Here is a 13383-nt window from a genome sequence, read left to right as displayed (position 1 = left end):
CACTCATCAATCTGCTGCTACAATTCTCTATCCCTCTTCTCTTTAGTTCTTCCATATTTCCATTGACCTTCTTCTTCTTCACCTATTATACCTTCCTTCTATTTATCTACCCTTCCATCCTCTTCTATTCATACTTATATATGTTCATGTTTCCATCCTTCCTTCCACCAGGCAGCTGTCCAGGGAATATGCACCAGCTGCTTGCTTGTGTTAGATATTGGGGATATGAGATTGGGGAAGGGCGGTTTGTTCTTTTAAAGGCTCCTACTCTGGCAGGGGTGTAGGCATGCACCAGGGGCACATGCTAACACATTACAGGAGGAGCTAGAGCAGAAGTGTCTGCCAGGTACAGTGAGGACATGATGAGAGCATGTGTGTTCTGCATGCCTGCCAGACAATCCTCGCAGAGGAGGTGACCGCAGAACGACGTGCTCACTCTCGCCCCATCTCCCAGAGCTCATTTTCAAATCTTTGCAAAACAGCAGTTGGGGTATATCTGTTGAGAGTTTTAGAGTCCTGGGTGGAAAGCCTGCATCCCACCCCAGGACCCCAGACCCCTGCTCCTTGTGCTCTGACTTATGACTCTTATTTCCTGAACATTTAAGAAGGGAACTGCCACAGAGGAGCCCCCTGAAGAGGAATGGAGAGAACTCTGAGTTGGAGTTACCTCATGGATAGTGGAAGATACTGTTTTCTGGAGAATAGGCACAAATTCCTCCACAGAAGAGAATGCGTTGGGTGCCAGAACCTGATAAAGGCTTAGCTTCCTGGCTGTAAATAAAGGGTGGGGCTTGAGATGCAACTCTGGAAGCCCCAGAGGGCTCGTGCCTTTTCATCAGTCACCTGAATCCTGGGGTCTGTCCTCTTTTGGGACTTACCTTTTAGGCCATTGATCTTTAGCCATTCTGCAGAAGTCTTGTCCAAGTTTGGGAACTCAATTGTGAGGGGACCCTCATGCTTTGGGGGTTTAGGCAAGAGACCTGTGAGTGGCCCTTTTGCAATCTCTGTGGAAATCTAAATTAAATTTAAAAGCCCTCATTACAAAATCATATTTTAGAACCAATGAGTCCTTAGTCTCCCCGTCCCACCCAGTTCCACTAAGTGGAGCATCTGAAAACATTACCTGATAAATTAAAGGCAGTTCTATTTTCTCCTCCAACCAGCCCCATCCCCTTCTCTGGAGATGGCTGGAATTTCCAGGGAAAGAAGTAGATGTCCCCAGCAACTTGCTTCCTCTTTGATTTGTCTGTCTTCCTGGCCCCTTCCCCAACCCTTACCATCAAGATCGACACGGTAGGCTCCAAGATGGCAGGTGGCCCCTCCATGAGCTCCTAATGCAAGGCTTCGAAGAAGTAAAAAGTAACTCCTACACCAGATCATTTCAGGAGCCCTGGTCTAGCCTGGCCTCCCCTTGCACACATTTATAGACTGAAAGCCTGATGTTCTGAGATGTTAAGTCATAACTCCTGTATAAATAAGACACAGAACAGCAATTCCCAAACTTTAGACATCTGAGTACTGCCTTCAAGAATTATGCTGTATCTGAGTACCACTGTGCTATTATTTAGAATTTTTTTAAAAAAATTCACTTTTTTATTTTTAAAGATTTATTCATGTGATAGAGAGCAGAGAAGCAGAGGGAGAGGGACAAATGGACTCCATGCTGAGCATGGAGCTCAACTCGGGGCCTGATCCTATGACCCTGAGATCTGACCTGAACCCAAAATCAAGAGCCAGATGCTCAATTGACTGAGTTACCCAAGTGCCCTTAAAGATTTTACTTTTAAGTAATCTCTACATTACAAAACCCTGAGATCAGGAGTTGCATGCTCCACTGACTGAGCCAGCCAGGCACCCCTAGAATTTTTTAAAAATAAATCAAATATGAGGGTGTCTGTCTGGCTCAGTTGGTGGAGCATGTGACTCTTGAACTGGGAGTTGTGAGTGCAAGGCCCATGCTGGGTGTAGAGATTACTTAAACAAATAAAATCCTTAGGGGCACCTGGGTGGCTCAGTCAGTTAAGCATTCAAATCTTGATTTTGGCTCAGGTCATCTTGGGGTTGTGAGATTGAGCCCCACATGAGCTCCGTGCTGGGTATGAAGCCTGCTTAAGATTCTCTCCTTTTCCTTCTGCTCCTGTCCCCAACACTCTCTCTTTCAATATGTAAATAAATCTTTAAAAATAAATAAATAAATAAAATCTTAAAAAAAGAAAACAAATCCAATATGTACCGTTAAAACTTTTTGTTAATTTGATTTAATTTTAAAAATTGACTCCCTTTATTGTACTTAAATAATTTTAGAAAGAAGATGTACTGGGGCACCTGGGTGGCTCAATGGTTGAGCGTCTGCCTTTGGCTCAGGTCACGATCCTGGGTTCTTGGGATCGTGTCCCACATCGGGCTCTCCACAGGGAGCCTGCTTCTCCCTCTGCCTATGTCTCTGCCCCTCTCTCTCTCATGAATAAATACATAAAATGTTTAAAACCCCCCACCACAAAAATAGGTGTATTACTACTGTAACGAGCTAGTTTTAAATGCACATTTAAAAAAAACGAATCCACTTGTAATTATCTTGTAATTATCTTGCAAACTGTGGGTAATACGTGCGTTGCACTGTAGGAAACTCCTGGTTCAGGTTTTGCCATCAGGCAGACCTGGGTTCAGCTCAAACTTGTTCTATCTCTGGGATCTGAGGCAAATTAGTTAGCCTTTGGACTTCAGTTTTCTCACCAGTAAAATGGGGGTAATACTATATCTACAGCAGACTGTTGTGCTGAAATAAGACATTTAAAGAATTAAGTATTGTGCCTATCTTAGAATGAGCACTCAGTAAATGAGAACTATTCTAATTATAATACTAAGAGTTGGGGTGCATGGGTGGCTCAGTTGCTTGGGCGTCTGCCTTCAGCTCCAGTGATGATCTCAGGGCCCTGGGATCAAGCCCTACATTGGGCTCCCTGCTCAGCAGGGGGTTTGCTTCTCCCTCTCCCTCTGCCTGCGCTCTGTGCTCTGCCTCCTTGTGCTCTCTTTCTGTTAAATAAATAAAATCTTTTAAAAAATTACAGTTTTTGTGATTTATAGATACTCAGTAGAAGAGCTGGGACTGAAATGTAACATTCCAGTTTCTAGGCGCTGTGCTCTCCCACCCCATCCAGCCAGACCAAGACATCTTGTCTGTCCCATCTGCACCCTCATTTGGTGGAGCTATAAATCCATTCTCAGTGCCTCCTGTCCGCAGTTACGTTTTCTGTGTGGACTAAACAGCTCACAGCTTTTATGGTGCCACTTCCATGAGCTGGCCGAGCTATTTTGCTGTCGTTATATTAATCAAGTCACCGGCAGGGACACTTGACCTGAATGGCAAAGACCATCTTCAAGACAGCTCACTCTGTGTGGTGAGGTTTCCATCCTCCAAACTGGGGGTTAGGGCAGGGACAGTGGGAGGTGGGTGGGGTGGCCGGAGCCTGCTGGCCTTTCTCTGAAATACGTTTTTCAGATAGAAAATCCATGAGGGGGACGCCTGGGTGGCTCAGTGGTAGAGCATCTGCCTTCAGCTCAGGTAGTGATCCCAGGGTCCTCCACTGAGTCCTGCATTGGGCTCCATAGGGAGGCTGCTTCTCCCTCTGCCTACGTCTCTGCCTCTCCCTCTGTGTCTCTTAGGAATAAATAAATAAAATCTTTAAAAAATCCATCAGGATCCTTCTAGCACAGGGGAGGGCCCACCCAGAGCTGCGGGGTACAGTGAAGGGCAGGGCTTTGCCTTGTTTCTCTGTGAGCACACGGGGGTCTTGGCAACCATATTTTCAGAGAAACAGGTGGGAAAGGAAGATGGGAGTGAGCCAGCTCCAGAATCTTTGCCTACACCACCTACCTCCTTCATCATGCCGGTTAGCTCCTCACAGGGGGTCTTTTGGCACAAGGCTTGGATGTGGCCCAGGAGGCTCTGGGCTTTCTGGATTTCTGCCAGCAGCTGATCCATGTCCCAGCTGGTGTAGACCTGGGGGTAATAGGAGCAATCAGCCATTAGAGGTCACTTGGATACTAGCTGTGGCCAACACAGGAAAGGGCAAGCAGTCATATCACTTCCTAAAGCTGAGTGGTGGGTTGGTTAAACCAGACATTATAAACTAGCATCCATGTGCCAGATAGAGCCTGGGAACGTGTTGTGTTCCATTTCTACAGTATTGGCCTGCAGTGTTTTTAAATAACTGAAGAAAATCCTCACCTTAAAGATATGAAGAAACATTTTACACTCACTAGACTGGCTATAGCCATAATTTAAAAAGGACTATACCAAGGGTTGGTGAGGATGCGGAGACCTGGAACACTTGTGCACTACTGGTGGGAAACAGATTGGCGGTTTTACCACCAAAGAATTAGACACAGAATTACCACCTAACCCAGCAGTTCCACTTGTAGGTATATACCCAAAATAATTGAGAAAGGGGACTCAGGTACTTGTGCATCAATATTCATAGCAGTTCACAATGGCCAAAGGCTGGAGACAGCCCAGGTGTCCATCAGCTGATGAATGGACAAACAAAAGATCTAGACAATGGATCAACTGTAAAAAAAGAATGAAGCTCAGAGACAGGCTTACAACATAGATAAACTTTGAAAACATTATGCTAATGGAAGGAAGACCGATACAAAAGGTGCATGATTCCATTTATAGGAAATATTCAAATAGGTGAATCCAGAGAGACAGATCAGTGGTTTCAGTGTGGGGGAGGGGAAATGGGGAGTAACTGTTTAATGGGCACAGATTCTTCTTTTAGGGGGATGAAAATGTTTTGGAATTGGATAAAGGTGGTGGTTGCATAACCTTGTGAATGTACTAAGTGCTGCTAATGGTTCACTTTAAAGCTGGCGGCGCCTGGGTGGCTCAGTCATTGGGAGTCTGGCTAGGGTCATAATCACGGGGTTCTTAGATAAAGCCCCACATCTGACTTCCCGCTCAGTGAGGAGTCTGCTTCTCCCTCTTCCTCATCCCCCTGACTCCCACTCGCTCCCTGTCAAATAAATAAAATCTCAAAAAAGATAAAGTGATTAGGGACACCTGGGTGGCTCAGTGGTTGAGCATCTGCCTTTGGCTCAAGGTGTGATCCAGGGATCTGGGATCAAGTCCCCACGTTGGCTCCCCACAGGGAGTCTGCTTCTCCCTCTGCCTGTGTTTCTGCCTCTCTCTCTTTGTCTCTCATGAATAAATAAATAAATCTTAAAAAAAAATAAAGTGGTTAACTTTATGTTATGTGAATTTCACCCTCATTTCATTTTCATTTTTATTTTTTTTAGATTTTATTTATTTATTCATGAGAGACACAGAGAGAGAGGCAGAGACACAGGCAGAGGGAGAAGCAGGATGCTTGTGGGGATCCTGGTGTGGGTACTCTATCCCAGGACCCCAGGATCACGCCCTGAGCCGAAGGCAGACGCCCAGCTGCTGAGTCACCCAGGTGCCCCTCACCTCCATTTTAAAAGAAAGTACAGAAGTCACACATACACACAGATTCAGATTTCTGGTTCAAACTATTGGAAGACCTGGCAGCATGGGGGTCACACTCCTCCAGAGCAACAATGGGCTGGGGCTGAGCAGGGATGCCTCCCTAGATGGGGCAGGCGCTATCTAGTCCTCCATAGCCCGACGCACTCTCTGCTGTCCCCTCTGAGTCAGCTTAAGTTTTTTGTTATCCTTTTGCCGTTGTCTTGATCATATTAAAATAAGACAATGAAATTTATTGCACTTATATTACTACCAAGAAAATACAATAGAGAAGCCAAGATGGGCACAGGTTTTAAGGTAAAATATTTGTTTTTCTTTTTCTTTTTTTTTTTAGAGACAGAGTTGGCGCTTGGCAGGTGCACATGAGGATGGGGAGGGGCAGAGGGAAAGGGAAGGGGAGAAGCAGACTCCAGGCTGAGCAGGGAGCCCGACTCCCCACTGGATCCCATGACCCTGAGATCATGACCTGAGCCAAAACCAAGAGTCAGACACTTAACTGACTGAGCCACCCAGGTGCTCCTAAAATAAAAGATTTCTTAAACCAGTTAGTTTCATTCATTTACTGTACTTTCCTAGCCCTTGTAATCTGTGGCCTCAACAAACAAGAGTCTGGGAAATGATGTAACCAGAAAGGGTGTAAACCAAGGAAAATGTTGTTTGACCTTGGCTCCTTGGTATGAAACGGTAGATTCTGTGACACTTGAATACTGTGAGATGCAAATACTCACTGGCTTATGGCTATTAATGGTTTCAGGCAAGACACAGCCTGTGAGCTGAACAGATGGTTGGATTCTCAATCTGCCAAATGGCTCTACACACACATTTGCTAATTGTTATCTCCATTGTGGACACAGGGTGCGTAATGCTATTATTAATCGGGACAAGGACACTACTGGATGGATGGCTACAGAATTCATCATTCATTCAGAATTGATTGCTGTGGGTCCCCTGTAACAGCAAGGATGTATCTTGGAGAAAGACCTGAGGCAACTGTTTCAGACTCAACTTTAGTGGGAGCAGAGGTAGGGTGGAGCTCATGTTGATGACAGAGAGTCAGGATTCCACCAGCTAGGCTTTAAAAGGCCTCTAGGCTCTCTAGTGTGCAATTGACTCATCATGCACGCTGAGCAAAGGATCTCCCATGACTTCACACTGTCCCTGTTCTTCCCACCTTCATCTTAAACTGACTATACTTGTGCAAACCTATTGAAAACAGCGGGCAGGGAAGGGGAGCATCTATGTACTTACATAGATAGCATGGTCTATCCTGGCCCTGGTCGCCTAGACAGGGAGGTAGGAGGGGCAGTGTGTTGGCAGAAGGGCTTACCTCCGTTTCTGGGCTGTAGCAGTGGTAGTAGCCCCCAAGATGTTCTGCAAGGTTCTTTAGGACAGCCTGTAGGGATGGTGATAGGGTCAGCCCTCACTAGGGCAATGCCAATACTCCCATAAGCCTTCTCCTTGACTGAATCTCCCAACTGCCCAAAGGAAGAATTAGGTACAAGGAGAGTCATATTCTGTTCCACAACTTCAGGGGGCCTGTCCATGCATGGAGCATCCAAGATGGCCCAGCTGGATCACTATGGCCAACCCAAAGGAAACAATGAAGAATCCCAGGTACTTACAAGGGGCACCTGATTGCTGCATTTGTAGGTGATGATGTGGGTGATGAGGCCCATTCCCATGGTTGATTGTTGGATATAGTCAGACAGAATTTCAGAAGGCTGATCTGGGCTGGAGAGGAGACAGAAGAACAGGGGGTGCCCCAGTCAAATCACTTTAAGGACATTCCAGAGAAAAATGGGACCATCTACCAAATCTAACTGGCCACCTGTGGAAGATGCAAGGTGGAGTAGACTGCAGGCCTGGCCTGCCCTGGCTGCCCTGCCCCAACACCCATGGACAGATGGCCTGTGAACTAAGTCCTTCTCTCAAGTGTGTGTGAAGAGTCCTGTGTGATGGCCTTTTCTCAAACACCAGTTTGGTTCCCCAGCCCCGTTTGTGTGGTCTGTTACCCACATAGGAAAGGAGACCTACCAGCTTCCCATTATGGTCACCAGAGAATTCAGCCCTTTCAGGGTGAAGATCTTCCTCAGGGCTTGTAGCAGATTGCTGCCTCCATCAGGTTGCAGCTTCTTCACCCAGAGCTTGAGTTCCTGGAGGCTGAGGAGATGACAAACATGTAACCATGGTGCTGGGTTCAGGACACCCACGAGCTCGTTTCTGACTCACCATAATTCTTGAGGTGAATACCTTTATTCCCATTTTATAGATGACAAAACTGAGTTAGGACTTGCCCAAGGTGATATTGTAAGCAGCTGGCAACACTGGGATTTCAAACCAGGCCTGATTCAAGCCACTCTGCTACCAGAGGGTCTGAGGTAAGCTCCTTCTGTATGCCCCAAGCCACTACCCAGTCCCCCAAGTGCAGATTTAATCCCCTGGCCCCGAGAGGGCTCCAAGAGGGGGCACCATGGCCATGTGGTGGCATCTTGCATGGGCTGGGGTACACCCCAGGCCTAAGAGGGAAAATTATTTCACGCAGAGCTTTCTTGGTTAAATACCTCACATTGTTAACAGTGAGGGAGTTTTGCTCTTTCCATTTCTCTTTCCATCTGATCGAAAAAAATAAAAATAAAATTAAGAAAATCTTAGCTCATTGCCAGTAAGTCTGTCTTTCATTATAACTGTCAAGTCTCCCCTCTATATGGAGAGCAGATCCCAGGGCTACCACTTTCTCCAGCCGATGGGTTTCAAGTTGGAATTTGAGATCATTGTTTTATTTGCTTTCATTATACTTATTGTTATGGCTGCATTCTAATTACGGCAAGTGATACGGGCTTCTTGTTAGGTACTCATAGTTTCCTTCAATAATACATGTAGATGAGAGTTGATGTTTTAAAATAGTACATGTGGCAGAGATATGATCAAAATCACAAGTGGCCTCCAGGAGTGAGAAGCTTTTGCCTATGACCTCAGGGTGACTTCTAGGTCAAACATCCCAGAGATTGGGGGTCTAACTGGAGCAGAAACCACAGCTAAAACTGCTCTCATTCACTGAGATTCCCACCACACACCAGATGCTTATCCCTCACCTCATGGTCACAGTAGTTGAGTGAGGGGTAGGCATCTGGGCCTCACTCTGCTAAAGAGAGTTCGAGGTCTGGTCACAGCCACCCAGGAACTGTCATAGCAGGATGCAGAGCCAGTACTGCTGGAACTGAGCTAGAAGTGCTGGGCAAGGGGACCTCCAACCCAGAAATACATACATGTGGGTTTTCCGGGAATCAGCTCTGGGCTTTGGTAGCCAATCCTGGTTCTGCCACTCTAGACACATACCCTAACCCAAATCCCAGTTTTTTCATCAGCAAAATGGGGACAAGAATCCTATTCCATATGCTAATTGTAAGTATTGAATAAGATCGCACATGAAAAGTGCTTAGCATGGCACCTAGTACCTGGTGGGCAACCAAGGATATACTCTTCACAGGAAAGAAATTTTTACCTACTAGCATAAGAAAGTAGAAATTCTTTTTTTTTTAAAATATTTTATTTATTCATAGACACACACACACACACACACACACACACAGAGGCAGAGACACAGGCAGAGGGAGCAGCAGGCTCCAAGCAGGGAGCCCCACGTGGGACTTGATCCTGAGTCTCCAGGATCACACCTCAGGCTGCAGGTGGCGCCAAACCGCTGCGCCACCGGGGCTGCCCGAAAGTAGAAATTCTTATACATCATCCCTTGGCCCCCCCCCCCCCACGAATCCCCCCCAAAAAACCCAGACTAGAAGCTTCCAAATAAAGGACTAGTTAAATCACAGTACATTTATACAGTGGAATAATATGCAGTCATTAAAGAAGAATAAAGTAGATCTGTGGGTGCTAAGCGAGAATGGTACTCAAATTAAGTGCAAAGTCAAAGTGCAGGATGGTGTGATGCCTTCCCATTTATGTTTAAATAAAAGAGGACAAACATACCGAAGCATGTACATGACAGGCTGTGGAAGTATGTAGAAGAAACAGTTATTGAGAGGTGAGACAGAGACTCTGCTATTATTTACCTCTCCATACTGTGTTAATTTTTAAACGTGTATTATCGTCAAAATAAGCAAACTATCTGTGCTAGTTTGCTGGACAAAAATGGTACCTTGTAGTTGTCTTGTCTTTTCATTTTGTGGATTGTTCACAAGAGTGGCCGCTTTCCCAAAGGTTACTGATCCCTGTGTGGCTGCTTTGCGGGTTGTCTCTTTGTAGTCACTCACCTGTCAGGGTCTTGGGTTTGCACTGCATTCATTCCAGAAAGATGCTACCATGCAGGAAGGTAAATGAACAAGCAAGCACCCTGGCCAAGGTGTAGTCACTCACGTGGAGGTGCTGACATCCACGGGGTCTGGCCAGAGGGCGCTGGTGGCAGTGCCGAAGGACAGGACATACAGCTTCTCCTTGTGGCTCAGCTGCTCATTGATGAGGCTCTGGCAGACAAAGGGACATACTGGCTCCTGGAGCTGCGGGCCACTTGGAGCCTTGCCTCACTCCTCACGCTGGGGCTGGCCCCTCTGGACCCGGGTGTCAGCTGTGCTGGGACTGGGTCGCTTAGTGGACCCAAGCTGACATTTGCTTCCTGCCCACTGAGTCAGAGAGGGGTGCAAGTGCCCAGGTGACCCATCCTAGCCTGTGTGTGTGGTGGGGGCAGAGCACAGATCCCCCTCACTCTCTCCCAGTGACTGCAGGCTGATGTCTTCTTCTGGAGCAACTCCTTAGGGCTGTCACACACTTGGGTCATGCACTATGGGGGAGATGAGCATCTTAGCTACCCAACTCAATATGTGCTATGGTTGGACCATTAACCGTGGCATCCAGGGAGGGAGGACAGAGGTCAGGGGCAGTGATTTCTCTCCGAAGCACATGAGGTGGGGACGGAGCCATGGGGCACAATGGCAGCCTATTTGACGCTCTCAAGCTATAGTGGATGAATATCCAACAGTAAGACAGCTCCTGCACCCCCCTCTTCCTGGCTACGTAGAATTTCATCTCTATGCCACCAACACAGACCTTAATCTGGCTAATCTGCAACCAGCACACCTGGGGGAATCTTTAGAAACTCAACCCTGAAGACTTGTTACGAAGGGGACAACGCTGTTTCCTGACGTCTACTGAGACCAGGAAAGGGGACCGAGTCTCGGATGACTAGCCCATGCTGAGGTCTACAAAGTGTCCTCAAACTATTGCATCCAAAGCTCTAGGGGTCCCCATAGGAAAAGAACCCCTCCACATTAGTTCACAGAAGCTACAGGTTTTTTTTTTTTTCCCTGAGCACTTAACTTGCATGAATTCCTTTCATCCCATGGCAACCCTGTCAGGTGGCTACTATTCTCATCTGCATTTTACAGATGAGGAAAGGAAGGCACAGGGAGATTAGGTGGCAGGGTCACAGCCCAGAAGTAACACAGGTGATGGGGCTTGAGCCCAGTCATCTGGTTCCAGAGTCCTTCGCTTCTTTGTTATGGACAGGCGAAAGATAACAAACTAGCTCTTTGGTCCAGAAAAAGGTCTGGGACCCTGTGCTAAGCTATGCTGGACCCAGTCCAACTGATTACTGTTGGCACGTCCTCTTTCCAGGGAACTGGGGGCTCCTGTGGCCAAGTCTAGTTGGTCGGGCGTGCTGTGGTGAGAATGCTAGAAGCTCACACAGGAACTGAAAATGAGCTCTACATATTTCTTTAAACTGTAGGTGCTAATTAAGTGTGAATTGTTCTTTGCAAAACACCTCAGTTTGCAGTTGCTATAAACAAAGCCGGTTAGCAAGACTCACAGAGGGGAGGGGGGTGTGTGTGGGAGGTGGTTCCAGGTACTTCTCTTGCCAGACAGACTCACCAGGAAGTCATTTTGGAACTCCTCTTTCTGAGAGCCACTGCTCGTGGCTGACACATCAATGACAATGGCGACTCTGGCTCCCTTGATCAGACCAAATGCCTAAAACCAAAGAGGGCAAGTGGAAACAACCAACACAGCTCTGTGCTTCTCTTAAGCCTCTCACCGGGCACTTCTGCATGATGCAGAATTTGGAATGCACCCCCAGCCTCCAAAAGCAGCAGAAGGCAGGCCCATTTTGTAGATGAAAAGGCAAAACCCATTGTCCTGATTTTAGTTCTGGGCCTCATCTGCTCCTATTTTGTAGTAGCCTGGTCTGCACAAGTTTTTTTTTTTTTTCCCCCTAATATTTACAGTCCATTCTGATAAAGGAATATATGTCCATTAAAGAAAATTTGGAGATCACGGCAAAGCATCCTTTGCAAGATATACAGTTGGATTATCTAATCACATCAGCTGATTTGATTCTACTTCTCGACATCCTTATTTGTTTTCCGCCCACTCTACCAATCAAAGGCAGATGTGTCAAGCTGCCGAGGTATTTCTGTGAGCTTCTAATTATGTTTCTAACACTGCGCTCTACGTGCAGATGCGTTGGACTTCGCCTTGGACTGTTCGTCCTGTTACAGCTGCGTTGTGAACTGGGATTTTCATTCACACGAGACGGATCATTCTTTTGGGGCAGTGGGTTCCACTTAATGCTTTTTGCCTTAAATCCTGCTTTACTGCATTTTCCTGTTCAATTTGTTTCTCTACTCCCACAGAGGAGTATTTTATATCTCTCACACCCCAACATTCCCTTTGAACGCTCCCTCAGCCAGGGATTTTGCCTCTGATTTCACTGAGAAAAGAAAGACAACCCAGAGTTTTGTTTTTATTTTTTAACTTTCCACACAGAACCTACCACCCTGCCTGCCCCCTTTGCCCACACACTTGGTCTTCTTCCCCCGTTATGACGTATCTACTACAACTTCAAGCTCTAAGGCCAACCTTTGACTTCCATTACCCACTGTTCTCTTGCCAACTAGGGGCTTTGCTGCTGTAATCATCCCTTCTCCTAGGTCACCAGCTCCTCCTATCTATTGTACCATTTCGATCATCATACAATCTACAAAATACTATTTCCCATCTGAAAAAGGAAAGAAACCTTTCAGGACCGCACCTGTCCCTCCTGCTTCCCTCATTTCCCTGCTTCACATTTTAGTGACACTTCCTTACCCACCCCCATTTCTCTGCAACCCCTGGGGTTAGGCTCCTGCCTCCCCACTCCCCCGAAGTTACACTTGTCAAGGTGATCCATGATCTCACTCTTGCCAAACCCAATGGTCAAATGTAGGTTCTCAGCTTCCTCTAATTGGCTTTCTTTAATTGGCTGCGTCAAGCAAGTTGAAGCACTTAACAAGTACTCTTGTCTTTCAGGACATCAGGTTTTTCTGCTTCTTCTACTTGCTGTCCAGTCCTTCTTACCCTCTCCCACCTCCCCGCAAAGTCTACATAGTAGAATGTCCTGGGAACTTGTTAGATGCAAAATCTCAAGTCCTACTCCAGATCTGCATCTAATTAGAGTCTGCATTTTAACAGCCCCCCCACCCTGCTCCGCCCACCAAAAGGTATTTGGCTGCCTTGAATGTTTGAGAAGCACAGGGCTAGGGCTTCATCTTCTTTTCTCTTCCTTATTCACATCAGAGTTTGTCAAGCCCTGAATTACTGACATTTCGAGCTGGACAATCCTCTGCTGTGGGGAGCTGACCAGTGTACTGTAGGATGTTTGGCAGCTTCCCGGGCAACCTCCTGTCTCACTCTTGACAACCAAACATTCCTGCAGACCTCACCAAATGTCCCCTGGGGGCAAAACTGTCCCCTCCTCCCCACCCTGTTAAGAACCACTCTTCTGCATTCACTCCCTAAATGATCTCATGTGTCACGGGATTAGAACACCATTAGGACCCTGATGATAATTCAAAGTCCATCTGCAGACAGAGTTCTCTGGCAGCTCCAAA

General features: G+C 46.7%; 1 protein-coding gene across 5 annotated transcripts in view; it reads right to left on the bottom strand.

The window, feature by feature from the left end:
- VWA3A (von Willebrand factor A domain containing 3A) overlaps window positions 1–13383 on the bottom strand; it is a 59845-nt gene that overhangs the window by 32241 nt on the left and 14221 nt on the right. For 4 of the 5 annotated variants that reach the window (XM_072836122.1, XM_072836125.1, XM_072836124.1 and 1 more), the window contains exons 7-15: window positions 11387–11485; window positions 9878–9984; window positions 7541–7666; window positions 7129–7237; window positions 6834–6899; window positions 3875–4000; window positions 1278–1331; window positions 879–1014; window positions 668–771 (exon numbers count right to left, since the gene is read on the bottom strand). In XM_072836122.1, the coding sequence (XP_072692223.1) occupies window positions 668–771; window positions 879–1014; window positions 1278–1331; window positions 3875–4000; window positions 6834–6899; window positions 7129–7237; window positions 7541–7666; window positions 9878–9984; window positions 11387–11485 (927 nt within the window). The remainder of the gene's footprint in view (window positions 1–667; window positions 772–878; window positions 1015–1277; window positions 1332–3874; window positions 4001–6833; window positions 6900–7128; window positions 7238–7540; window positions 7667–9877; window positions 9985–11386; window positions 11486–13383) is intronic. The other variant, XM_072836126.1, reaches the window with a different exon arrangement.

Source organism: Canis lupus, chromosome 8 (genome assembly GCF_048164855.1).
Source record: "Canis lupus baileyi chromosome 8, mCanLup2.hap1, whole genome shotgun sequence".
In the NCBI taxonomy this organism is placed as follows: domain Eukaryota; kingdom Metazoa; phylum Chordata; class Mammalia; order Carnivora; family Canidae; genus Canis; species Canis lupus.
Note: the sequence above shows the minus strand (reverse complement) of the source record. Positions and strands in the feature narration are given on the sequence as shown.